This window comes from Denticeps clupeoides, chromosome 8 (genome assembly GCF_900700375.1).
Source record: "Denticeps clupeoides chromosome 8, fDenClu1.1, whole genome shotgun sequence".
In the NCBI taxonomy this organism is placed as follows: Eukaryota; Metazoa; Chordata; class Actinopteri; order Clupeiformes; family Denticipitidae; genus Denticeps; species Denticeps clupeoides.
In genome coordinates this window covers 23,167,187-23,193,923 of record NC_041714.1, presented here as the reverse complement: position 1 = coordinate 23,193,923, position 26,737 = coordinate 23,167,187, and the positions used below count along the sequence as shown (strand labels likewise).

At 49.6% G+C, this 26,737-nt stretch overlaps 1 protein-coding gene across 1 annotated transcript in view; it reads right to left on the bottom strand.

Moving 5' to 3' along the window:
* snx29 (sorting nexin 29) overlaps positions 1–26,737 on the bottom strand; it is a 37,003-nt gene that overhangs the window by 7,560 nt on the left and 2,706 nt on the right. The window contains exons 5-19 of the mRNA XM_028988422.1: positions 23,088–23,268; positions 22,936–23,006; positions 22,656–22,862; positions 21,752–22,058; positions 21,530–21,648; positions 21,368–21,452; positions 21,203–21,285; positions 20,363–20,426; positions 20,155–20,283; positions 16,847–16,932; positions 9,212–9,318; positions 5,871–5,987; positions 5,284–5,339; positions 4,891–4,972; positions 170–310 (exon numbers count right to left, since the gene is read on the bottom strand). Of these exons, the coding sequence (XP_028844255.1) occupies positions 170–310; positions 4,891–4,972; positions 5,284–5,339; positions 5,871–5,987; positions 9,212–9,318; positions 16,847–16,932; positions 20,155–20,283; positions 20,363–20,426; positions 21,203–21,285; positions 21,368–21,452; positions 21,530–21,648; positions 21,752–22,058; positions 22,656–22,862; positions 22,936–23,006; positions 23,088–23,268 (1,835 nt within the window). The remainder of the gene's footprint in view (positions 1–169; positions 311–4,890; positions 4,973–5,283; positions 5,340–5,870; positions 5,988–9,211; positions 9,319–16,846; positions 16,933–20,154; positions 20,284–20,362; positions 20,427–21,202; positions 21,286–21,367; positions 21,453–21,529; positions 21,649–21,751; positions 22,059–22,655; positions 22,863–22,935; positions 23,007–23,087; positions 23,269–26,737) is intronic.

The window sequence follows — 26,737 nt, the reverse complement described above, 5'->3', positions numbered from 1 at the left end:
CACGCCCATACAGCTGCACCAGCAGAAGTGTCTGTTTGCGGGGTGGCACGCATCAGGAGAAGACGCGGCGTTTCTATTCAATTAGAGGGAGAGCGTGTGCTCCGGCACCCATCAGTAGAACCTTGCTGAAACATCAGATGCGGACCGGAATTAGACTCCTCTCACCCACCTTGTTTCCGATGGCTTTTTTCGGGGGGAAGTTGTAGGCGTCCACCTGAGGGAACCGCGTCCGCAGGTGCGTGTGCAAAGCCCGGAACTCGGTGTAGCGCCGGTACACGTTCCACTCGGTGTCGAGGATCCTGATGTAGACCTGAGGACAGATGATGAAGATGGTGTCGGCAAAGAGAGGTTTTCACTGATATTATGAAGCCAAAGTGACGTGATTGTGAGACACTGCGGCACAGCACACGGTGACGCGGTGAAACGTGTCCTCTGTATTTAACAGTCACCCTTGGTGGGCACCATGACAGGTACTTTCATCAAGGGGACCTCAGTGGCACCTCGGCAGCTCGGGGTTCGGCATGCCCGGTGCAGGACTTTATTCCTCGGTCTCATCTGTAGTTTTATTATTGCCGCCCATCTTGTTACTTAAATCTCAAGCACTGCACACACGGCGGGATCGCTGAAAAAATGCCGGAGCAAATCTGTTGTTTGCCCAACAGTTACAGACTAAAAAAGCCCCTACTTGTGCCGAAACCCACATAAAGGCTCCATTATAGCCTGTGTGTTGTCATCAGCGAGAAATCTAATGACAAACCCTACAGTGCATTAAAGCCAACTTAATCCAATTTGGGCATGCTCATTAGCATATATATTTCTGGAAGCAATTCTGCCCCAGAAGAGTCTCCCCTCCCCCATCATTACAAATTAATTCTTTATCTGAAGAAGGAAAATGCACAAATCCAGCTGCTGACAGATAAAACAGAGCCATTTCAAGCAAATGGAAACCGTAATTAAATTTGATAATCGTCCTGACCAAACATCTTAAAATACCTGAAGCAAACGTCTAAATTAGGATGAAAATCAACCTTCACGGCACTGAAAATAGCTTCTGTGCTCTGCAGAATGCAGCATTTGAAGGAGAGCATTAGATGACTCCTGATGGCTGATCCTTCCATCATCTTGGTGCAGGACAGAGTCAAGTGAGAGCCAGTCACGTAAAGCGATGATCCCCAGAAGACAAAGAAGACAAGGGCCTGGGAGTGAAGTCGGAAACGACTGGTGAACAAGACGGACAAGGAAGAGGAACCTGAAACAAGCCATTAAGATCATTTCACTAGAATCCTTTCTAATGTCGGAAAACTGAAGGGTGCGGAATGGCCCCGTGTTGGCCCCTGTGATCTCTGTGATGCACAACGTGGACAGAATACAATGGAATCCACTGTTAAAGGTGCAATTTTGGCCGCTGCAGCCCACTGTTTCATGTTGAGGTGGGACGCAATGTAAATGCACGGCCAGCCATGACCAAGAGATTCGCTGGAACCCCGATAGTCCCCTGAGAAGCATACATCTCCAAAGGTAATACCATCGATAGGAACACTACATCAGCCTCTCAGCATCTGGGCGCGGTTCTTTCAACCATCCTAACATGGTTCCAGTTCATTATGCAAGTATGCGCCACTTTTTGTAGTCCAGGTCTCCCCAACGGTTATTTATTGGATACGTTTTTTAAGTTGATTTCAAATGCAAAGCTTTTGTATTCTCCAAATGGAAGAATGTGAAATATTGTGAAATAGTTATTTGCAAGAACAATCTGTGTTTTTGTTGATTACATGTAAATGATTTACAAAAGTAAGCAGTAAAGAAATTTGTTGAGAAGTGATGAAATGTGATTGTTTTAGGTGAATAAATACATTTATAACGGGAAAATTCAGAAGGATAAAAATGGGGAAAAAATAAAACTGATTTCATATGGTCCTACACCCACACCCAACTCCACAGAGGACCATTCAGAACCATCCACTCAATCCACCCACATCCAAAAGGCAACTGAGGAACGAGGAGGACAGTTCCTCCCATCATCATTCACCTGTGTGTGTGTGTGTGTGTGTGTGTGCCCATGAAGCAGAGCTCCATCACTGATGTCCCTCAGCAAACAGCAATAAAATCAGATGTTTGCAGATCACACCAATATCAGCACTAAAGACCGTGAGACCTAAAAGTAAAAAAAATGAACAAAGAGCTCAATAACAGTTCCGATGTTCTATGTGCTCTACAAGAACACGAGTAGGTTCTGAAATGGGCACCACATGCAGAGTGGGGATCAGTTCTCAAGCAACCATGTGACAGGTTCTAGCACTGCTGGATGATGCATGACGCTCCTGAAGCTGACATGTGTCTGCACACCTCAGACCCGTCAGTCACATCTTTGACGGCGTGTCTGAAACGCTCCACCGTATCGTACAGGAAGAACCGGAATCCCCCACAATCCTTCTGCATGAATGCTGCCTTTTGGAAAGCCGCGCAGGTTGAACATTCAATGCTTTTATGAAACAGGTGCGCTGACTTTATTTCATTCAAATGTAAATATATTTATTCCGACTAAAATTAATTATATATGCAAAAAGCACCGATCAGCTCCAACTGACAGTCCCCAGCCAACGGTTTTACTAGTAGTCTGATTCATGTAGATAAAGAAGCGGAGCTGGAGAATATGAGAAATGAAATGATATTTCTGCAGCTTATTCCAGTATTTACTGTCTGTTGCTATTTTACTGTTAGTATCTAAATGAAACTATTCTGAAACTTGGATCATTCAGACGTCCCGGTAATTTGAAGTGAAGCTTGAGCATTACATTTTAAGGGATTTGTGTGCGTGTCGGTACATTAAAACAAGATAAAACCCCACACTTAACGTTTCCTGAGGTTTTCCTGATTGCTCCTCACGCCCAAAATAACACCACTGTGGTTACTGATGAGACGGGTGAAGATGAGCCCCGCGAGATGTTCTAAGCAGACCGTTTCCTGGCAGCGTTTGCAGGAAACCTCCTTCCTCTCACTCGCCACATCAAATATTGACTCGTTCCACACCAATCGCATCACTGCAGAACGTCATGAAAGATGCATGAGTCCACACCAGAGAACACAGTCGGTCGGGGTAAGGACCCACCACTGCCAGTTATTCAGTGAAAGTGGTGGACTGCTGAGCAGGCCACTGCCATATCTTCCTTACTGGCTGCGTGTGTCTTCCTCTGCTTTATTGCTCACAATGTGTTATGGCAGGTTCCATTTTTTTGGAGTTTGTGGGGATAAAGATCTTCCAGTCAGCACCCTGCGAGACAGGACCCATTTATCACCACGAGCACCATAAAAAAAAAAAACGAATAAAGTAATATAAAATTACAATACTGACTATTCACGACCCCCAAAAACCGCAGCTCAGTTACTCACCACGAGTAGACCCGTTAGCACCTTACTTCAGACCTGAAAAATCTGTGCAAAAATGCCCCCTGCCTCCTTCAGACATCCCTGGAAGATGCACAGAGAATGTCAAGACCAGCTTGCAGATGTTCTCAGGGACTTACGGAGCACCGCGTCATTCCAGCGTGGCTCAAGGCCACCACCATCCGTGCCGAAGAAGTCTTCAGTGTCGTGTCTCAATGACGACGTCCCGTCACACTTACACAGTCATGATGAAGTGCTTCGAGAGGCTGGTCATGAAACATATGAAGACCCTGCTGCCCTCCACCCTGGACCAACTGCAATTCACCAAACCGCTCCACGGACGATGCCATCGCCACCAACCTGCATCTGACCCTCACCCGCCTGGACAATAAGGACACATACACACGAATGCTGTTCGTAGACTTCAGTTCAGCATTCAACACCATCGTTCCTCAGCACCTGGTCCAGAAGCTGAGTCTGCTGGGCCTGAACACCTCCCTCTGCAACTGGATCTTGGACTTCCTGACTGAGAGACCTCATCTCCAGCAGCACTTCACCCTGCTGACCCACAACTGTGCACAGATGTGCACAACTGTGCACAACCACATCATGTAGTTCGCCGATGACACGACCGTGGTGGGTCTCATCAGCAAGAACGACGAGTCAGCATACAGAGAGAAGGTGCAACGACTGATGGACTGGAGTACGGTCAACTATCTATTTCTGAACGTGGACAAAATGAAGGAGATGATTATTGTCTTCAGAAGATAGTCAAGAACACAAAGCTCCTCGGTGTTCATCTAGAGGAGAACCTCTCCTGGAATCTCTACTTCCTGCAGAGGCTGAGGAAAGCCAATCTTCTACGACACATCCTCACCACCTTCTGTAGAGGGACCGTTGAGAGCATTTTGACAAGCTGCATCACTGTCTGGTTTGGGAACTGCATTGTGAGGAACTCTACACACCCCTCACATGGACTCTTCACCCTCCTAACATCCGGCAAAAGGTACCGAAGCGTTCGGGCCCTCAATGTCAGACTCTGCAACAGCATCATACCACAATCCATCAGACACCTGAACACACAGGGACTTTCCACTCTGGTCTGACGCACACAGTGTGGGTCAGTGGTGGCCTGGCGGTTAAGGAAGTGGCCCCGTAATCAGAAGGTTTGAATCCCGACCCGCCAAGGTGCTACTGAGGTCCCCTTGATGAAGGGACCATCCCACACGCTGCTCCCCGGGCGCCTGTCATGGTCCCCACTGCTCACCATGGGTGATGGTTAAATACACGTTTCACCGTGTCACCGTGTGCTTTTTAGCGATGTGTCTGTTGTTTTTCGGTTATTCCTGCTCCGCCCGTGTCCCGTTTGCACTTTACGTAGCTGCTTTTTCGCACATTCACTTCATGTCAGTATGTAACGTTGTGAAATGTGGAACCAGGTTCCGGATAAACGTTGTTTTATTTCACTATCTCCCGGCTTGAAATGATGAACATGCACACACGTACCTGGTACACGTGGTAGGCATTCGCGGCACGGCCCTGGAGGAACACGGACGGGATCCAAACGTTCACCAGCGCACGATGACTTCTGAAATGAGAACGTGAGGAACAGGACTGTAGACTGCAGAGCCACTTGCTCCACTCCTTCACCTTAAAACCCCACAGTACAGGGAACACGGAACCTGCTCATTTACATGAACTTCATGCCGTGTTCACTTCTTACTGTGCACGGCATCTCCATCAGAGGGGAGAGGAAACGTCTTCATACACATCACACATGGAAATGATTTATTTCGCTTTATTCTGACAGATTCCACCTTGATCTGAGCAGGAGCTGGATAAAAGAGCACGGCCATGTAATCCGGTTACACTGCCACCCTTCACCAGAGAGCAGCTTACGTCTCAAAGTCGGAGAGACTCGGGTCATCAGACGTCTGGCTCAGGTCTCCTGGCAACTACATCCAGGCGAAGGGAGAGCAAGATAAAGCAGGATCATTTATGGAAACACAGGTACTGTATTCATCATGCACATCTGGAGAGGCGTGAAAGGGGGATGGCAACCAATAGTTAACCGGCGGCGGAAATGGATTTACTCTCTACTAGTTTTACTGGTGTGAGATTTACAATCGGTTTCAAAAATCTAACCCTGCACTTTCAGATGATTTATTCCACACGACTGGAGAGCCAGCAGCCGCCGCCCTGCTGTCTCTATATGGAGACTGTACAGCAACCCCCATAATAATCCCCATTCCACACTCAATCACAAATGGGGCACAGGGCAAACCGGCTGTAATCCTCGCTGTGTGTGTGTGTGTGTGTGTGTGTCAGAGAGACACAATGAGGACAGAAATAGGCAAGAAACCTACACCAAGAGACGAAGGAAAGATGAGAAAAATTATATAAAAAATGTGAACACGAACCAAGAGAGCAGACAAAGGATGAGTGAGTGAGTGTGTGTGTGTGTGTGTGTGTGTGTGTGGACTCACAGGTCCACGCAGGTCGATGAGCTCCTGTCTCATCTGGTTGATCAGATGATCTTTGGCCAGCAGTGATCGGAACAACCTCTCATTAAACTCGATCAGTTCACCGTGCATTTCAGCCACCTACACACACACACACACACACACACACACAGCACAAAATCACATACAGTTCCTCTCAATGGGCTTTAACAGACCCTGCAGTTGACACCCCCACACTTGACCCCTTCACCATATGAAACTTTTTTAACTCATGTGTAAGTAATGAAATTCTACATTGTATGTGTGTATTTGTGTGCATGTGTGTAATTTACATATTTATTTTGATGTATTTTGTTGCTTTTGTGCAGATTTAATTCAGCCTGAACGGGACATTTATAATAATATTAAACCGGGGCTGATGTGATTTCGATGTTCATTTCCAGCAGAGTTCTGCACAGATGCTTCCATCTTTAGGAAGCCGGTGGTTCTCCAGGAGAGCCAGGGCGGACAGGCCAGCTCCCTCCCGCCAACCAACCTGCGAGGTCCGCATTTGGAACCCGGCTGAGGAGAGGCCGTGTTTGAAGCCCCATCCAGCAGGTCCTCGCCGCTGCGGCGCGTTTGACATTTTGAGGGGGGGGGGGGGGACTGCTGCCAGACTGGCATCAGCCGCGATGAAGCTAAACGGCGGAGACGCGGCGACGGGCCGCCGTCAGCACCGAGCGCGCTTCATCTGCGTATGGAGATAAAGTGTCAGTCTGGGTTTGGGAGCGAGCGCTCAGCCTGACAGGAGAATTACGCCGCGGCTCCGCTCGTCCAGAAGGGACTTTTGGGAAGACGGGGGCAGTAATAGTTGTTCTGCCCCACGCCCACTGTCCACGTGCAACCTCGACGCGAGAACTTCATCGTCATAGGAGCAAAGTTCTAATGTGGGTGGTAGTAGCCTAGTGGGTAACACACTCGTCTATGAACCAGAAGACCCGGGTTCGAATCCCACTTACTACCATTGTGTCCCTGAGCAAGACACTTAACCCTAAATTGCTCCAGGGGGGGACTGTCCCTGTAACTACTGATTGTAAGTCGCTCTGGATAAGGGCGTCTGATAAATGCTGTAAATGTAAATGTAATGCCATGCTGGACACCACGTGCAAATCTGTTTAATTCGAGCCGAGACCTCCACGTCCCAGGCCGCTTCGGGGTAACGGGGGAATGTGGATGTGCTGAAATGAGAAAATCGATGACATGCTACTGTGGGATTCCTGTTCTGAAGAAGAATCGTAGCTGACCGACTAACGGTAGGGAGAGCGTTAATTTCATAATTCACATCATCACGGCATACCTGAATGGGTCTGGAGAAGGTGGACGTCTATCTGCTCTGATCAGACCATTACACTTGGATCTATTTCTGCAGTGGTGCTCATTGTGAGGGAGTTTAGATGGTGACCTTGTGTAAGACCCTCAGGGAATCTGACAAATGAAGCCTTGAGATGCAGGGTGGGCTAAAGATGCAGCTATCCTGCTGTGGAACGAGCTTAAGATGCGCACACACACACACACACACACTCCCACACACACCCACACACACCCACACTCTCCCTCTCTCGCCACATCATTTTGTAATCTCTGACTGAAGAGAAATGTATTTATTAATTATTAAAAATAGCATTTATTACACTTCTGTACTCTGGACTAGAGTCACTCTAAGCTGATCTGAAATCAGTGACATCATCATCCTCGTCCTGCACCCCAATCCCACAATTCACTAAAAGACCAGGAACTTCTACTCCTGCCCCATAGAGAGCATCCTGACGGGAAACATCTCAGCCTGGTTCGGGAACAGCACCATGCAGGACGGGCGAGGCCTACAGAGGATGGTTCCATCAGCTGAACGCATCATCGGTACCAAGCTCCCTGACCTTCAATCAACCTACAGCAAGCGGTGCTGGACCAGGACCAGGAAGATCGTGAAGGACCTCACCCACCCCAACAACGGGCTGTTCTCTCTGCTGCGAAGTCCAACACAGAGAGCATGAGGAGGAGCTTCTTCCCGCAGGTCATACGAACTTCTCAACCACATCACTACATAGGACAGAACACTAATACTGATACAATCCTGCACTTTCAAACAACTTCTGGACTCAATCCGCACAGATTTTTACTTTACTTTCACTTGACACATTTGCACACCTTCACCCTGCCTGTTACACATATTCTATGTTTTACGTTAAAGACGTAAAAGTCTCATTTTTGGTTCTGTTCAGTCGCTAAAAGCATTTCACTGCATATCATACCGTGTACGACTGTGTATGTGACAAATAACATTTGAACTTGAATGAGACCATCTTGACACCTTGACACCTTATCAGCACCACACTGGACACGTGGACAGCAGTCCCCCAGTCCCCAGTCCCGGATCCATATAGAGCCATGCAGACCCTGAGCAGAAACCCAGTAAAAACCTTCTGAAAGTAGCACCTGCCCTATTCAGTCCGAGAAGGCTTTTCACGTGGGCTGTCCCCGGCGGTGGACATTACCAGACCCCATTATCAGCCTTGTTCCTGTCCTGGTTCTCAGCGGAGCTGCTGAAGGCTGCGTGCCTCTCAGAAGCCAGCGCCAGCGGGCCAATGAGGAGTAAAGCAATGGAGGTTAATGGGCCATGATGGAGGGAGGGAGAGGGGGAAGAGGGGCTCAAGTAGAAAAGCAGAATGTTCGGGGGAAAATAAAGAAGTTCAGAACGCACACAGATTCATACAACACGTTACAACCCACTTTCCCATGTAGGCCAGCTACCCGGAAATAGGGCCGATCCTGCAGAGACCCTCATGCATCTGTGGATGAGCGGGGGACCACGCCCCACCATCTGATCCAGTGGCAGTTCACCACGTACCCCGGACTTGTGTGGTGGTAGTAGCCTAGTGGGTAACACACTCGCCTATGAACCAGAAGACCCGGGTTCAAATCCCACTTACTACCATTGTGTCCCTGAGCAAGACACTTAACCTTAAGTTGCTCCAGGGGGGGACTGTCCCTGTAACTACTGAGTTGTAAGTCGCTCTGGATAAGGGCGTCTGATAAATGCTGTAAATGTTGTGTGATATGGATTTGATAAATCCGGTTACACATCAGCGGAGGAATTTGCACCAACAGACCAACGGTGAGCGACAGCTGAGCAAATGAACGCATGAATAAATAAAACGCGCTGGAAAATACATAAAACATCAATACATGAATAAGTTACGAGATCCTTCTCACCAACATAAGCAGAATTACGACTCATTAAAGAAATATCAACACAATCATGAATTATTGACACGGGGTCACCTCCCACACACAAAGCTGAAGGTACGGGGAGACCAGGGGACACCCACCTCGATCAGCTTGCGCTCGTAGCTGGCGGCCAGCTCCTCCACGTCCTCCGCGGCCTTGTGCTGCGGCCCGGCGGCGGCGGCGTCGCAGTCCTGCGTCAGGGGAAGAGCTGCGGCGAGAGAAAGGAGAGCATCTGAACCCCGCGAGATCCACCCAACTCTGAAAACCACCAGGTCCGACCCCAGATCATCCGCTCACAGTGAACCAGGCGAGCCGGCGCACCAGGACCCTTTTAGTACCAATCCAGAACCTGAAGTCCTTTATCTTCTAAATATTACACTGGACGCCCAGCGAAGAGCAGCACAGAGCAGCAGCGTTACCATCAAACCTGCACACAACCAGACTCTATACAACCAGACTCTACACACACACTCACGCAAACTCACATACATACACGCACACACTCACACACACACACGCACGCACACACACACACATACATACATACACGCATACACTCACACACACACACGCACACTCACGCACGCACGCACGTACACACACACACTCACGTACATACACGCATACACTCACACACACACATACACACTCACGCACGCACGTACACACACACACACACACACACTCACGTACACACGCATACATACACGCATACACACACACACTCACGCACACACACGCATACACTCACACACACACACACACACTCACGCACGCACACACACGCACACACACACACGCATACACTCACACACACACACTCACGCACGCACACACACGCACACACACACACGCATACACTCACACACACACACACTCACACACACACACACACACTCACGCACGCACACACACACATACATACATGCATACACTCACACACACATACATACATGCATACACTCACACACACACACTCACGCAAACTCACATACATACACGCATACACTCACACACACACACACACACACTCACATACATACATGCATACACTCACACACACACACACTCACATACACACAGGCATACACTCACACACACACACACACGCACGCACACTCACATACATACATACACGCATACACTCACACACATACACACACTCACATACACACACGCATACACTCACACACACACACACACTCACACACGCACACACCCCTTTAGACCCAGAGTTGGGGGGACTGATCATTTTCTACGATGGAAATATTTCCACTTCGGTCACAGGGAGGAAATTCATTTCCACGGCGCCTGAGACGTCAGTCAGCATCACGCGCATCATAAATACTCCACACAGGACGATAATAAGAATAAAACACACTAAAACGTTAAAATGAGGTGACAGGCAGGGATGAGCGCAAAAGAAAAAGACAGCTGTGCCGTCCCCTCAAATGACAGCACGCAGCGCACTAAACCCCGCCTCACCGCGGATCATAAAGGACACGACACTTAAAAGACGAGTCGTGCTGGTGGACACTGAACTTGTCCAGGTATGAATCATAAATCACACGAGATCATGCAGCCACAGAGTTCGGCCAATAGGAACAGTTTTATTGGTAGATTGACGTGTCCTCCGTCTACTGATATGCGGGGACACCACAGAGACACACCAACGTTTATTTCTTCCTGGAGGTCACCTGGAGGTGTTGGTGGAGAGATCTTCTCATCATTTCAGGGGGTTATCGGTTTGGTCTTTATCTGTGGGGAGTATAAAGAGTCTTTAATTTCTATACTGCGCGCCCGTTTAAATCTTTTTTTATTCATTTTTCACTGCTTGGCTAGAAATGGACCCAGGTTGTTACCTTGTTCAAAGTCTTCATGCTAAACATGGACTTTTTCTATTGATCGTTTCATTTGGATCTAGTTTATTCAACATTTCCTGTTCCTGGGACATTCAGTCATTTTCTTCTAATTCATCCCGGCTTCCCAGAGAACAGACGCTGGAATTTCGCTCGGAATATCTTCGTCTTTAAGGAACGACGTGTTGAATCTCCAGTTTTTCCTCGACTTTACGTGGAAGGACGCACGACCGCTGGCAGCTCCGGGGTGGATCTCGGCGTCACTCATCAGTGAGCTGCGGACAAGGACATAATCCAGACGGACGTGCAGGAAGAACGGTGAAAAGACGCTCGTTTAAAAGTTCTGTGTCACGCTGCCGGCCTGGAGATCGTGTTACCATCTCAGAGTCCAGGACGTCGGCCGGGTCTTCACCAGTCGGCTTCTTTTGGAGGAAAGTGGCTCGTTTTTAAGCTGCTGGAGCTGAACTTGGTCTTTTCTTCAAATCACCAGTCAGCGTATTCCTGAAGAGTCTCTACATTCTCCTCGCTGTCTTCACTATTCATTCAAAAGTCCGCCTGGTCTCCAACGTCCATTTTTAAAACCACACCAACATGTAACTCGAGGGAGAAACGGAAAAGCACAGCGATGTCTAAATAAATCATCATCATCATCATCATCATCCTGAGGATCCCACATCATTACAGAGAAATCAGACAGAAGCGGAGCGTCTGAAGGACAAAGTCCCTTTCCGTGAACCTTGACCCCGCAGATCAGCCACAACATTAAAGTGGACAACAGACCCATCAAGCCCCGGTGGTCCCCTCTTCCGACCGGAGGAGGAGGATCAGCACCAGAGTAAACCGCACGGTGACGGAGCAACGAATCAGAACGAAGAACGTAACCTGGACTAGAGGATGGAACACAGGCTCCTTTTTGGAACGTTTGCTTTGATGGACATCTGGAATGGAGCAGGCCAATCCCAGATCCCATCCAAACCGGTGCTAAATCCACCACTACGGGTTAACCGTACACCTTTTATTCCGCGAACATGACCTTTAATGATTTTTTTTAATCATGCGAAGACCTCAATGATCGCCGCCAATCAATAAGTCACATGCACGAACACCATTAAAGGTCATATTCCGCTCTTTATCTATTTATGGAGATCTTCTTTGACCTTACACAAGTGAAAAGCCCTGGACTCAGCGATTCGCTGCTAGAGAAACGGAGATCTCCAAAATCTTCAGAATGTTCCTTCAACATCAGGAAGCACCCGGAATCTCCAAGCCTCGGCATTCCTGATCAATAACCGCATTGCTAACTTGTGTGATGATGGCAGGACTGACGTCTGCTGGGAAGCAGCATGGAAACATCTCACTATATTACAGCAGAGCATCACTTTTCATTCCCGCTTTCAAAGAAAAGAGCAAATCCATCCGTAAACAGCTCATATTCACTCGGCCCGTCCCACTCAAACAGCACGCGGCTTTTCCGCGGAAGAAGTCAAATATTCCCGACATAAAGACATCAGACCGCTCCGCTCCACGCCGCCTGCGCGGGAAAAACCAGATTAGTTTCACGGCGCGAGAGGAGAGAAGAAAAAGAGGAGGAAGTGGAAAAGGCCAGCGGGAAGAAGAGAGGGAGGGAGGGAGGGACATAATTAATATCTTGGCCGGGTGCACGTATAATCAGGCGAGGGTGGCCCATTTCCTGCCTGTTTGTAAATGCAGATTTGCCCACTGGTCCTGCAGCTGCTGACCGGGGGACTCCGTGGCTGATGGACGTCTGTTCATGTCTGCGACCTCCTTGGTCTCCAGAGAGATGAGTGTCTTTTGGTGGAGTGTGTGTGTGTGTGTGTGTGTGTGTGTGTGTGTGTGGGTCAGAAAAACTCGTTTTTTTTTGTGTTATGATCAAAGCAGAAGCTCTGACCTAAAAACGTCTCAGAACACAGGCGCCCATTAATATGGATTTCAGATCATGAAAACACAAACAAGCTTCAGTAAATCCCAGTTCGCCGCTGACCTTCACATGAGGCCTTTCTCCACCTCACATCACCACGTCCTGTGGACCATCTCAAACCCGCCTCCATTCAAATCTACCATCAACACGCAACCGTTACCAGCAAACCACAAGAATGTAGGGCTTCCTTCATTTTCTGGAGCTCCATCTCATCTCCAGGCTCATGAAGGGTCTACACGGACATTAAGAATTCATGCTTCCATCTGCTGAAGAAGACATGGCCCCACCAGCCTGTCATCTGATTAGAACGGGCTTTCAGAAGATAAGAGCTTGATGAGCGACATGAAACTGAGACATAAGAGGGACGGGGCCAACAGAACATTCCATCTGCAAGGTAATTCCGACATTTCCCAGCGTGGAGGAGCGGATGAGAGAATGAGCTCGAACAAGACACTCCGAGAAGGAGACGGACAGGGAGGCAATTTCAGCCATTTTATCACGTTCCTTTGTAAGAATGTCCTTTTTACATTGCCAGGATTGTATAATTGGATTGGCCCAGACTCTCATGAAATTACACGTATTTATTCTATATCAAGATCCTCATAATAGAAGAAAATAGAATTCTCTAATTAAATTAAAAAACACTGAACACAGAATACACAGAAAAAAAAAAAAGTCCATGTGCTGGGTGTGGATTTGGTCAAATGTCCTGGGTTCCACCAGCATCAACGGCCAGGACCTACACAGCATCTCACTTCTGAAATATGATGAAGCATCACCACCTCAAGCTTTCCAGCCAAACCATCCGTCACCCAAGATCTCAATTTCCCCAGAGCTGCCACCCGACCTGCAGGAACGCCCTCCGGCCACCGTCCCACGGCGGCCACCGCGGGTCGGGGGAACTTCATTAAAGGTTGGGGGTAATTAATGCTTCATTTCTCCACTTAACCAGCCTCCCCGAGAGGACGTGGGCCACCGCCTCCCCACGCCGGGCCGTGGAGAGGTCTGCAAGCGCGGACCACATACGGTCAAAAATACCGTATTATGATATGAATCAATTAATTAAACAATTATACTGTTTAAACACAAAAACGAATGCTGTTAGTATAATTATTTTAATTATTATACATAATGACAGCTAAATAATCATGCTCATCATTAGAAAACACTAATATATATATATATATATATATATATATATAAATAAAATATTTGTACACCAGTTTACAGACGTGGAATCTATTCGACTGATTCAAACGTTGCATCTCCAAACACCCCAACACACTTAAAGCTGCATATCTGATTTAATCAGGTAGGCCCTTCATCAGGATTCCCATTAAAGCGCCATCGGGGATGAAGGAAGCATTCACAAAAACTTTACCATAATTACCCATTGTGACGAGGACTTCAATTAATGCTCATCTCCACATCAGCCTCTCAGGAGCTCCGGCTCGGGCCCCATTAGCATAATCCAGCCGGCAAAGGGCGCCGCGGCTCATTAAGAAGCGAGCGATTCAGCACACGGCGCAGGGAGACGCAGAACCGGCGGCCGATTAAACAGATTAAAGAGACGTTCCCACTGTCTCCACATTCTGCTGCGGAGAAACGCGAGAAAATGGCAGAAAAATAAAACTTGCTCCCCGAGACAAAATGACTTTTCTCTCGGACTTAACTTTCCCAAAAGACGGAACTCCGGGCCACCAGCAGAAAGGGTCAGAAGGTCGAGCAAGTCTCAATAAAATATGTATGGAACAGGATGAGCAGATTAATTAATAAAAGCCACAGGATGATAAAGGGACGGCTCGGCCATATGGAGCTTCCTGTTCCTATATTCTAGGTCAGGCCCACATCCACTCATCCACTGAGCCCCAGAATAAAGGACAGAAGATGGGACCGCCGTCTCGGCAACACCGCCATCTGTCCTGGGCAGCGTGGACACCACAAACTAGGCAAAGACAAATCTAATCGTCCTTACCGTTCCTTCATTAATTAAAGTCGTTTAACTCGACGTGCAGCACAACTCTTTCGTTTCGTATGAAAGAGCATGTTTAAATTTCCAAGCCTGCCAGAACAAACCTCGAAATAAAACGTAACGCACTTCTTTATTTCTTTAATCTACAGCGGAGCGAAGGAGTTCAAACATTCCCGTCTGTCTGAGGAAGCTGATCTGAGAACTGGTGCCGGTGGAGCTCATCGCTCTAAACCGCCAAGGTTCTAATGAACATGAACGCAGCAATACGGTGAAAAAGAAGGAGTGAAAAGCTGGAGAGGGACAGGGGTCTCTCGTGGGGAACGTACTTGATCGAAAATTGTCATTTTATCTGTAACTGCGCTGTACTGAAAATGGAAGATCTTCAAGGAGAACTTATTCTCAGCATTTGCTCAGGTCTTCATGAGAAAGACATTAAAGAGCAAAAGCTTTTGTGGGCGGGACAAATGGTGGCGCTTGGGGCAGCGGTGGACCCGTAATCAGAAGGTTGTGGGTTCGAATCCCAACCCACCAAGGTGCCACTGAGGTCCCCTTAATGAAGGTCCCGTCTCCCCACACACACACACACACACACACACACACACACACAATCACTTGACTTTGACTACGGTATGGCCAGGTCACGAACGGGATCTGCTGAGACCCGCCTCCTCCCATCATCCCAGCAGCCTCCTGCGTCGCCCTGCGGAGGTAGATTAAAATGTTCATTAACACCGCGCCCACAGGGGCCAGTTTCCGTCTGGCCCCGCCGGGACGAGGACGGCCGCACTCACACTGACCAGAGGAGGCTTTTTACGTCAAGTAAACACAATAAAAGCAAATTAGACACACGCCACCGCACACACACACACACACGGTGTAAATCTGGCAAAAACAAGACGGTGCACGTCAACCATGCACAGGATCCTCAGCACAGGCCAGACAGGGGACAACAGGCCCGGCGTTCTGACCCGCTTACAGGAGGACATGTGACCGGCTTCCAGGAGATGAGACGGCTGGAGTTTGTCCTAAAGGCCGTGAGACGACTTCTTTGGGATTCACGATTTCATCTTAATTCTCTCGCTTCAGTCGTTCTCTGTGAATATGGACTAAACCATGAAAATTAAACTACTACATTACACTCAATCATAACCGATTAGCAGTGGGGTCGCTTGGGAGGCTTCTGAACTCTCCTCTGATTCCCAAAGGACTTAATCAGCTGAGGCGTCCTCTGGGACGGAGACCTCACACTGCAAACTGTCCCCCGCAGTCCTCTCGATCTCCGGCTGCTGCACGTCCTTGTGCCAACATCCCTGCATCTTCATACGAGCATCGAGCATAAGTGAATTTCAAAAGGAAGAAGCGATCTTTAAACGTGTCTCTCCAAACCGAACCGTCATTTATAAAATAAATAAAAGTCAGCAAAAAAAACCCCATTTATCCTCCGTGCATAATATATGCAGAGTTAGCGCATGCTGAATTCTGTGCCGCCTTGATATGGCATGTTGTGTGTGTGTTTGTGTGTGTGTTTGTGTGTGTGTACGTGTGTGTGTACGTGTGTGTGTGTGTGTGTTTGCACCCTTTCTTCTTGCATGAATGGAGTGAAATCGGACCGACTGAGACGGTTTAAAGTGAAATCCATGATCGCGGGTTAAAATCAGCCGTTTCGTCTGGTCTGTCGCTGGTCACGTGGAGCCGGAGGGAACGTTCTGGAAAATCTCTCTCTCTCTCTCTCCCTCTCTGGTCACCTTTGATGGGCCAGACGTAGCCGCGTGCCCTCCAACCAGCAGCTAACAAACATGCCCGCCCCCACCAGCCCCAGCGGGAGAAACGTGCTGATCGGTCGGAGAGCAGCAGTGGCCGGCGGGCGGTGACACCGTGCCGGTCCCCTGTCCCCTGTCCAAAGAATTCGGAAGGAAAAAAGAAACATGATGCGCAAACGTCAGCGTGAAGCTGCCACTGGTCTTACCATCGTTGCCTTGGTTACCCTCCCTCTTCAGCATCTGCACCGCTCCAACATACTTTTTCAGCTGGACTTTCAGGACTTCATTTTCCCTGTAAAGGACACAAAATGCAATAAAGTACACAATTAAAATAAAAAAGTAAGAACGTCCCATCCATGTGGATCTATGAAAAGTGAAAGTGAAGTGATTGTCACATGTGATACACAGCAGCACAGCACACGGTGCACACAGTGAAATTTGTCCTCTGCATTTAACCATCACCCTGAGTGAGCAGTGGGCACCATGACAGGCGCCCGGGGAGCAGTGTGTGGGGACGGTGCTTTCCTCAGTGGTACCTTAGTGGTACCTTGGCAGATCAGGATTCAAACCGGCAACCTTCTGATTACGGGGCCGCTTCCTTAACCGCTAGGCCACCACTGCCCCATAAACTAGATGGTAAACAGGGTAGAAGTAGCCTAGCGGGTAACACACTCGATTATGAACCAGAAGACCCAGGTTCAAATCCCACTTACTACCATTGTGTCCCTGAGCAGGACACTTAACCCTGAGTGTCTCCAGGGGGGGACTGTCCCTGTCACTACTGACTGTAAGTCGCTCTGGATAAATGCAGTAAATGTAAATGTGTACGATGTGTGTGTGAAGGGTAAAGTCCACGTGGTTCGCCGTAACTGAAATGATCCACTTGTGATGTGTGTTTGTGAGAGATGAGTGTGCGCGGCGCATGTTAATGTGCAGTGAGAGACAGCAGGACGCCCCCCAGCTGGCCTCGGGGTACAGCAGCCGGTTAAAATGTCAAGCACCCGCAACTGCAGCATTCCGTGACAACTCAAACTTCCCGACAGAAGCAAACATTCCGGCTTGACTCATTATCAGAAATGTAAATGTGGGGCTGATTTCAGTTCCCCGTCATTAAAGCGGAACGGATGAAGTTGCAGCTGTAACCTGCTGACTGATCTCAGTGGTCATTTTGTGACTAAAAGGCCACAAATCCTGAAAACGGAGCCCACTAACACAGTAACATGAGCTCAGACCAGGCGTGACGAATCTCTGTGTGTGTGTGTGTGTGTGTGTGTGTGTGTGTGTGTGTGTGTATATATGTATATGTGTGTGGGGGGGGAGACCTGGTGAGCAACAGGCTGGACCAGCTGTCGGTCAGTGTGTCCATCCTGGCCGACCCTCCACCTCACCATCTGCTGCAGACCACCAGACACCGCGAAGGAGCCAAACCAATCAGGCACACACAGACACTCTCTTCACTGGGAGGCAGGCGTGTGTGTGTGTATATACCTGCCCAGAGCCTGTACTTTGACTGTGTGTGTAGTGTGTGTGTGTGTGTGTGTGTGTGTGTGTGTATATACCTGCCCAGAGCCTGTACTTTGACTGTGTGTGTAGTGCGTGTGTAGTGTGTATGTAGTGTTTGTGTAGTGTGTGTATAGCTGCCCAGGGCCTGTACTTTGGCTGTGTGTGTAGTGTGTGTAGTGTGGTTTGTGTCGTGTGTGTAGTGTGGTGTGTGTAGTGTGTATGTAGTGTGTGTATAGCTGCCCAGGGCCTGTACTTTGGCTGTGTGTGTAGTGCGTGTGTAGGGTGTATGTAGTGTTTGTGTAGTGTGTATGTAGCTGCCCAGGGCCTGTACTTTGGCTGTGTGTGTAGTGTGTGTAGTGTGGTTTGTGTGGTGTGTGTAGTGTGTATGTAGTGTTTGTGTAGTGTGTGTATAGCTGCCCAGGGCCTGTACTTTGGCTGTGTGTGTAGTGTGTGTGTAGTGTGGTGTGTGTAGTGTGTGTAGTGTGTATAGTGTGTGTAGTGTGGTGTGTAGTGTGTAGTGTGTGTATACCTGCCCAGACCTGTACTTTGGCTGTGTGTGTAGTGTGTGGTGTGTGTATACCTGCCCAGAGCCTGTACTTTGGCTGTGTGTGTAGTGTGTGTGTGTAGTGTGTGTATACCTGCCCAGAGCCTGTACTTTGGCTGTGTGTGTAGTGTGTGTAGTGTGTGTGTAGTGTATACCTGCCCAGAGCCTGTACTTTGGATGTGTGTGTAGTGTGTGTGTGTAGTGTGTGTATACCTGCCCAGAGCCTGTACTTTGGATGTGTGTGTAGTGTGTGTGTGTAGTGTGTGTATACCTGCCCAGAGCCTGTACTTTGGCTGTGTGTGTAGTGTGTGTGTAGTGTGTGTATACCTGCCCAGAGCCTGTACTTTAGCTGTGTGTGTAGTGTGTGGTGTGTGTAGTGTGTGTGTAGTGTGTGTATACCTGCCCAGAGCCTGTACTTTAGCTGTGTGTGTAGTGTGTGTGTAGTGTGTGTATACCTGCCCAGAGCCTGTACTTTGGCTGTGTGTGTAGTGTGTGGTGTGTGTAGTGTGTAGTGTGTGTATACCTGCCCAGAGCCTGTACTTTGGCTGTGTGTGTAGTGTGTGGTGTGTGTAGTGTGTATGTAGTGTGTGCATACCTGCCCAGAGCCTGTACTTTGGCTGTTTGTGTAGTGTGTGGTGTGTGTAGTGTGTAGTGTGTGTATACCTGCCCAGAGCCTGTACTTTGGCTCTGTGTGTAGTGTGTGGTGTGTGTAGTGTGTAGTGTGTGTATACCTGCCCAGAGCCTGTACTTTGGCTGTGTGTGTAGTGTGTGTGTAGTGTATGTAGTGTGTGTATACCTGCCCAGAGCCTGTACTTTGGCTGTGTGTGTAGTGTGTGTAGTGTGTAGTGTGTGTATACCTGCCCAGAGCCTGTACTTTGGCTGTGTGTGTAGTGTGTGGTGTGTGTAGTGTGTAGTGTGTGTATACCTGCCCAGAGCCTGTACTTTGGCTGTGTGTGTAGTGTGTGTGTAGTGTGTGTATACCTGCCCAGAGCCTGTACTTTGGCTGTGTGTGTAGTGTGTGTGTGTAGTGTGTGTATACCTGCCCAGAGCCTGTACTTTGGCTGTGTGTGGTGTGTGTAGTGTGTGTGGTGTGTGTAGTGTGTGGTGTGTGTGTAGTGTGTGTGTATTGTGTGTGTATACCTGCCCAGAGCCTGTACTTTAGCTGTGTGTGTAGTGTGTGTGTGTGTAGTGTGTGTATACCTGCCCAGAGCCTGTACTTTAGCTGTGTGTGTAGTGTGTGTGTATAGTGTGTGTGTAGTGTGTGTATACCTGCCCAGAGCCTGTACTTTAGCTGTGTGTGTAGTGTGTGTGTGTATAGTGTGTGTATACCTGCCCAGAGCCTGTACTTTAGCTGTGTGTGTAGTGTGTGTGTATAGTGTGTGTGTAGTGTGTGTATACCTGCCCAGAGCCTGTACTTTAGCTGTGTGTGTAGTGTGTGTGTATAGTGTGTGTGTAGTGTGTGTATACCTGCCCAGAGCCTGTACTTTAGCTGTGTGTCTCTCCTCCAGCTCGGATAGTCGTGTCTTCACACAGTCCAGCTCCTGCCTGAGCAGCGCTGAGTGCTGCATCTCTCCATCGAGGAGACTCCGCAACGACCTGCAGAGCAAAGACAGGCGCTCAGACTCCTTTATTTACTCGATTAATTACACTGAATTACTACGTCAGCGGCGCTCACGTGTTCTGCTCGCTCAGCTCATCTTTCCGGTTCATCATGGCTACTATGGCTTGCCGTAGCTCAGCTGCAGGGACGACACAGACAACGTTTTAGTTCTTTCCCGTATAAAGTCAACTTAATTACTAATAATAAAGCAAAACGCCTGCTCATTATCTTCTCAAGTCATTAAAGAAGCAGCCCCGTAATCAGAAGGTTGTGGGTTCGAGTCCCGACCCGCCAAGGTGCCACTGAGGTCCCGTCCCCACACACTGCTCCCCGGGTGCCTGTCATGGTCCCCACTGCTCACCAAGGGTGATGGTTAAATGCAGAGGACTAGTTTCACCGTGTCACCGTGTGCTGTGCTGCAGTGTCTCACAATGACAATCACGTCACTGTCACTTTACTTTTCTTTCACCCACTGGGATAAAACTACATTTGATGAATGCGTAACGTCTCATGTACTACCAACATCAGGCCAACGGCGCCATCTGCAGGATAAAGACGGAACTCCGGCCTTCAAAATTAAAAACGAGGCCGCGGAGTGTCAGAGAGAGACAGGACTGCCGAGGACAGGGACAGGGACCCGGGTACTGCGCTTTGCGATGTTGCCAATACAATAATCGTGTATATTTACTCTATATTCACTTGTGAAGGATGGTAACACACTGTGACTGTGAACCAGAAGACCCAGGTTCAAACCCCACTTACTACCATGGTGTCCCTGAGCAGGACACTTAACCCTGAGTGTCTCCAGGGGGGGACTGTCCCTGTAACTACTGACTGGATAAGGCCGTCTGGTAAATGCTGTAAATGTGTGAACTGGTCTGTACAGCTGCTCGCATGCAGTATTTCAGCGCTCACCGACGGTCATGGCGTCGGGGTGTCCAGTAGGGGGCAGCGCGCTGCTGGCGGCTCCCGGCTGCACAGGAGGGCTGGAGCAGAAGCTGGAGGGGACGCATGGAGATGACGTGTGTGCATGAGTTCTGCGTTATTATCGGGACACGTCACCGGCGGGGTCACCCTCACCTGACCGGCGGTGGGCTGGTGGTCTTCCCAGACTCACCCGGCGCCCGGGCGTGGCCGGCTCCTGTCCCGGTGTCCTCCGAGCTGCCTGGGAACGAGACGGATGAAGGCTCAAACTTCACTTGGCGTGTTCTGTACGGTTGTTTAAGTCATGGCGCCTCTGACCTGTGGGAGAGTCGGCATCAGCAGGACCCACAGGAACCAGGAGGTCCGGTCCATCGTCCTGCATGATGACCTGCCTGGGGCTCCACGTAGAAACGCTGGGTAGACTTCCAGCTGCCATGCTGCACGACACACACACACACACACACACACACACACACACACACTCAACATGCGGGTAAGAAGGCCTTGGTCCTGTCCTGGACAGTGAGTGGAGATACTCACGTCTCAGAACTGCCGGGCTCGGCCCGGGACTCTGCTCGGTTCCTGGAATAGACATCCCGGTCCTCTTCGTCCTCGTCCTCTTCATTTTCCAGGCTGTCCCCGTTCTGGGAAGGCGTGCCATGTTCAAATGGTCCATTCTGACTGGGCATCAGCGCCGGGGAACCTGACTGCTCGGTTGTGATGCTCTTCCTCAGGTCCTCAAATGGCTCCTCCTCATCCTCGGCAGCCCCACCGTCCAGGTCGTCATCAAAGGAGATGATGTTGGTGATTATTTTCTTCCGTCTCCGCTCCTTCCTCAGGCCTGAGTCTGGAGGACAGATGCACAGTGGTGACATTTCACTTGAAAGATTTTGTCACAACACAATCGTACAACAATTCACCGAAATTGAGGTCCTGCCCACAAACCAAAAAAATCTATAAACCCGAATCTGTAGAAGAGCGTAAAACAAGTGTAACGTCATGATGGACACGTAATGTAGACCATGACACTGGACTACATCCTGGACTTCTCCAACCCTACAACTGTAGGACTTTATTATTATATTGTACAAATCACCACCAGCCCGACTCACTCGACCCTGGAAGGGGCTCCCTCTCTCTATCACTCCTTCCCAACGTTCCTTCCTTTCTTTTTTCTCTCTTCTAGAGTTCTTTTCTGTGGAGCTTTTCCTTGTGTGTCAGGTGTGTTGGGGCGTCACCTGTAGGGCCTGTCAGGCCATTGAGACGTACTGTGTGTGATTATGGGCTTATAATGCTATAATTGTAATAAATAAATCTTGTTGTTGTGTAAAGAGCGCGGTAGAGTACCGGCGTGAAGCGTAGCGTCGCGTACCGCAGCGTCAGGACCCCGAATTCTGATTAAATCTACGTGTGCGGGGAAAGCGTGTGGCGGTGGCGCGGACACCTGCAGAGCTGCTTCGCGGCATCACCGGCAGCGGGTCGGAGGCGGAGTCGGGGCGCGTCGCCGTGCCGATCTCGCGCAGCAGCGTGCTGACGCCCTGCGCCGACTCCTTCAGGAGGACGGAGACGCCGGAGACGCCGGAGACGGCGCGGCTCTGGCCGTTCAGCTCCTCCTTGTCGATGGTGATGGAGAACAGGATGGAGTTCAGGCCTGCAGTGGGAGGAGTCAGCAGCGTTGTTCTCCACACCCCTGACGGTTGGTGGTGCGTTGTGGACGTGCTCACCTGCGGCCATGGTGGGCAGCATGCTGGCCCTCTCTTGGTCCAGGACGAAGGCCCAGTCTTCGTAGGACGCGCTGCACACAGACAGGAAGGGAGGGAGAGTTGGGAGAGTTGGGCGCGTGCGGGCGCGTGGCGGGCGGGGCGGCGGGCGGTACCTGAGTCGGGCGCGGTCGGCCAGCAGCGCGTGCAGGTAGCGCTCCAGCGAGTGCTCGTTCAGGGCGCAGCGGAGCCACGCCCGGCCTCGGCCCGGCTCGGACCAGACGTTGCGTAGCCCGTAGAAGCGCTGCAGCTCGTGGCGGCTCAGGTGCTCCTTCACGTGCGCCCAGAAGGTGGCGTCTGCACAGCGTAACACGGACAACGTCACAGCGCCGTTTAATGGCCGAGAAGAAGTCATGTCAACGTATGATCAGGTTTTTGAATCGATCTATTTAATGAATATTAATGAAACGAAAATAAATAACTGATGAAGTGAATCCTCTGGGGTTGGTGCTGACTGAGAGGACCAGTCTCAGTTTCTAGATAATTATGGTAATTCTGAAGCCAGATGTGGTGAAACACCTGCTCAGGAGGAACGAGGACGAGCGCCGCGCCCGCAGCTGCTGCTGCTGCAGCTCAGAAAAGCACGAAAACCGCAGCCTCGAACCCCCGAAAAAGCCGCTTCTCCATTTGGTCTCTTCAGACACAGTTTCTTGCACAACAGCTCAGTGTCACACAGCAGCTGGCTGTCCTGAGACAATTTATCAGCAAAGGGAGCGTCACTACTGTACACAACTGTACACTACTGTACGCGACTGTACGCGACCGAACACGACTGTAGACTACTGTATATGACTGTACGCGACTGAAGACTACTGTACGCGACTGAAGACTACTGTACGCGACTGAAGACTACTGTACGCGACTGTACGCGACTAAAGACTACTGTATATGACTGTACGCGACTGAAGACTACTGTACGCGACTGTACGCGACTAAAGACTACTGTACGCGACTGAAGACTACTGTACGCGACTGAAGACTACTGTACGCGACTGTACGCGACTAAAGACTACTGTACGCGACTGAAGACTACTGTATATGACTGTACGCAACTGAAGACTACTGTACGCGACTGAAGACTACTGTACGCGACTGTACGCGACTAAAGACTACTGTACGCGACTGAAGACTACTGTACGCGACTGTACGCGACTAAAGACTACTGTACGCGACTGAAGACTACTGTACGCGACTGTACGCGACTAAAGACTACTGTACGCGACTGAAGACTACTGTACGCGACTGAAGACTACTGTACGCGACTGTACGCGACTGAAGACTACTGTACGCGACTGAAGACTACTGTACGCGACTGAAGACTACTGTACGCGACTGTACGCGACTAAAGACTACTGTACGCGACTGAAGACTACTGTACGCGACTGAAGACTACTGTACGCGACTGTACGCGACTAAAGACTACTGTACGCGACTGAAGACTACTGTATATGACTGTACGCGACTGAAGACTACTGTACGCGACTGAAGACTACTGTACGCGACTGTACGCGACTAAAGACTACTGTACGCGACTGAAGACTACTGTACGCGACTGTACGCGACTAAAGACTACTGTACGCGACTGAAGACTACTGTACGCGACTGAAGACTACTGTATATGACTGTACGCGACTAAAGACTACTGTACGCGACTGAAGACTACTGTACGCGACTGTACGCGACTAAAGACTACTGTACGCGACTAAAGACTACTGTACGCGACTGAAGACTACTGTACGCGACTGAAGACTACTGTATATGACTGTACGCGACTAAAGACTACTGTACGCGACTGAAGACTACTGTACGCGACTGTACGCGACTAAAGACTACTGTACGCGACTGAAGACTACTGTATATGACTGTACGCGACTGAAGACTACTGTACGCGACTGAAGACTACTGTACGCGACTGAAGACTACTGTACGCGACTGTACGCGACTAAAGACTACTGTACGCGACTGAAGACTACTGTACGCGACTGTACGCGACTAAAGACTACTGTACGCGACTGAAGACTACTGTATATGACTGTACGCGACTGAAGACTACTGTACGCGACTGAAGACTACTATACGCGACTGAAGACTACTGTACGCGACTGTACGCGACTAAAGACTACTGTACGCGACTGAAGACTACTGTACGCGACTGTACGCGACTAAAGACTACTGTACGCGACTAAAGACTACTGTACGCGACTGTACGCGACTGAAGACTACTGTACGCGACTGTACGCGACTAAAGACTACTGTACGCGACTGTGCACGACTGAAGACAACTGAACACGACTGTGCACGACTGTACATGACTGAAGACTACTGTACACGACTGTACACGACTGTACGCTACTGTACGCTACTGTATGCGACTGAAGACGACTGTACACGACTAAAGACTACTGTACGCGACTGAACGCGACTGAAGACTACTGAACACGATGGTACACGACTGAAGACTACTGTATACGACTGTACGCGACTGTACGCAACTGTAGACTACTGTACGCAACTGTAGACTACTGTACGCGACTGTAGACTACTGTAGACTACTGTACGCAACTGTGCGCAACTGAAGACTACTGAACACGACTGAAGACGACTGTACATGACTGAAGACTACTGTACGCGACTGTACGCGACTGAAGACTACTGTACGCGACTGAAGACTACTGTACGCGACTGTACGCGACTGAAGACTACTGTACGCGACTGAAGACTACTGTACGCGACTGTTCGCGACTGTACGCGACTGTTCGCGACTGTTCGCGACTGAACGCGACTGTACGCGACTGAAGACTACTGAACACGACTGAAGACGACTGTACATGACTGAAGACTACTGTACACGACTGTACGCGACTGTACGCGACTGAAGACTACTGTACGCGACTGAAGACTACTGTACGCGACTGTTCGCGACTGAACGCGACTGTACGCGACTGAAGACTACTGTACGCGACTGTTCGCGACTGAACGCGACTACGCGACTGTACGCGACTGAAGACTACTGTACGCGACTGAAGGCGACTGTTCGCGACTGTTCGCGACTGAAGACTACTGTACGCGACTGTAGACTACTGTACGTGACTGAAGGCGACTGTTCGCGACTGAAGGCGACTGTTCGCGACTGTTCGCGACTGAAGACTACTGTACGCGACTGTAGACTACTGTACGTGACTGAAGACTACTGTACGCGACTGTACGCGACTAAAGACTACTGTACGCGACTGAAGACTACTGTACGCGACTGTACGCGACTAAAGACTACTGTACGCGACTAAAGACTACTGTACGCGACTGTACGCGACTGAAGACTACTGTACGCGACTGTACGCGACTAAAGACTACTGTACGCGACTGTGCACGACTGAAGACAACTGAACACGACTGTGCACGACTGTACATGACTGAAGACTACTGTACACGACTGTACACGACTGTACGCTACTGTACGCTACTGTATGCGACTGAAGACGACTGTAGGCGACTGAAGACGACTGTACACGACTAAAGACTACTGTACGCGACTGAACGCGACTGAAGACTACTGAACACGATGGTACACGACTGAAGACTACTGTATACGACTGTACGCGACTGTACGCAACTGTAGACTACTGTACGCAACTGTAGACTACTGTACGCGACTGTAGACTACTGTAGACTACTGTACGCAACTGTGCGCAACTGAAGACTACTGAACACGACTGAAGACGACTGTACATGACTGAAGACTACTGTACGCGACTGTACGCGACTGAAG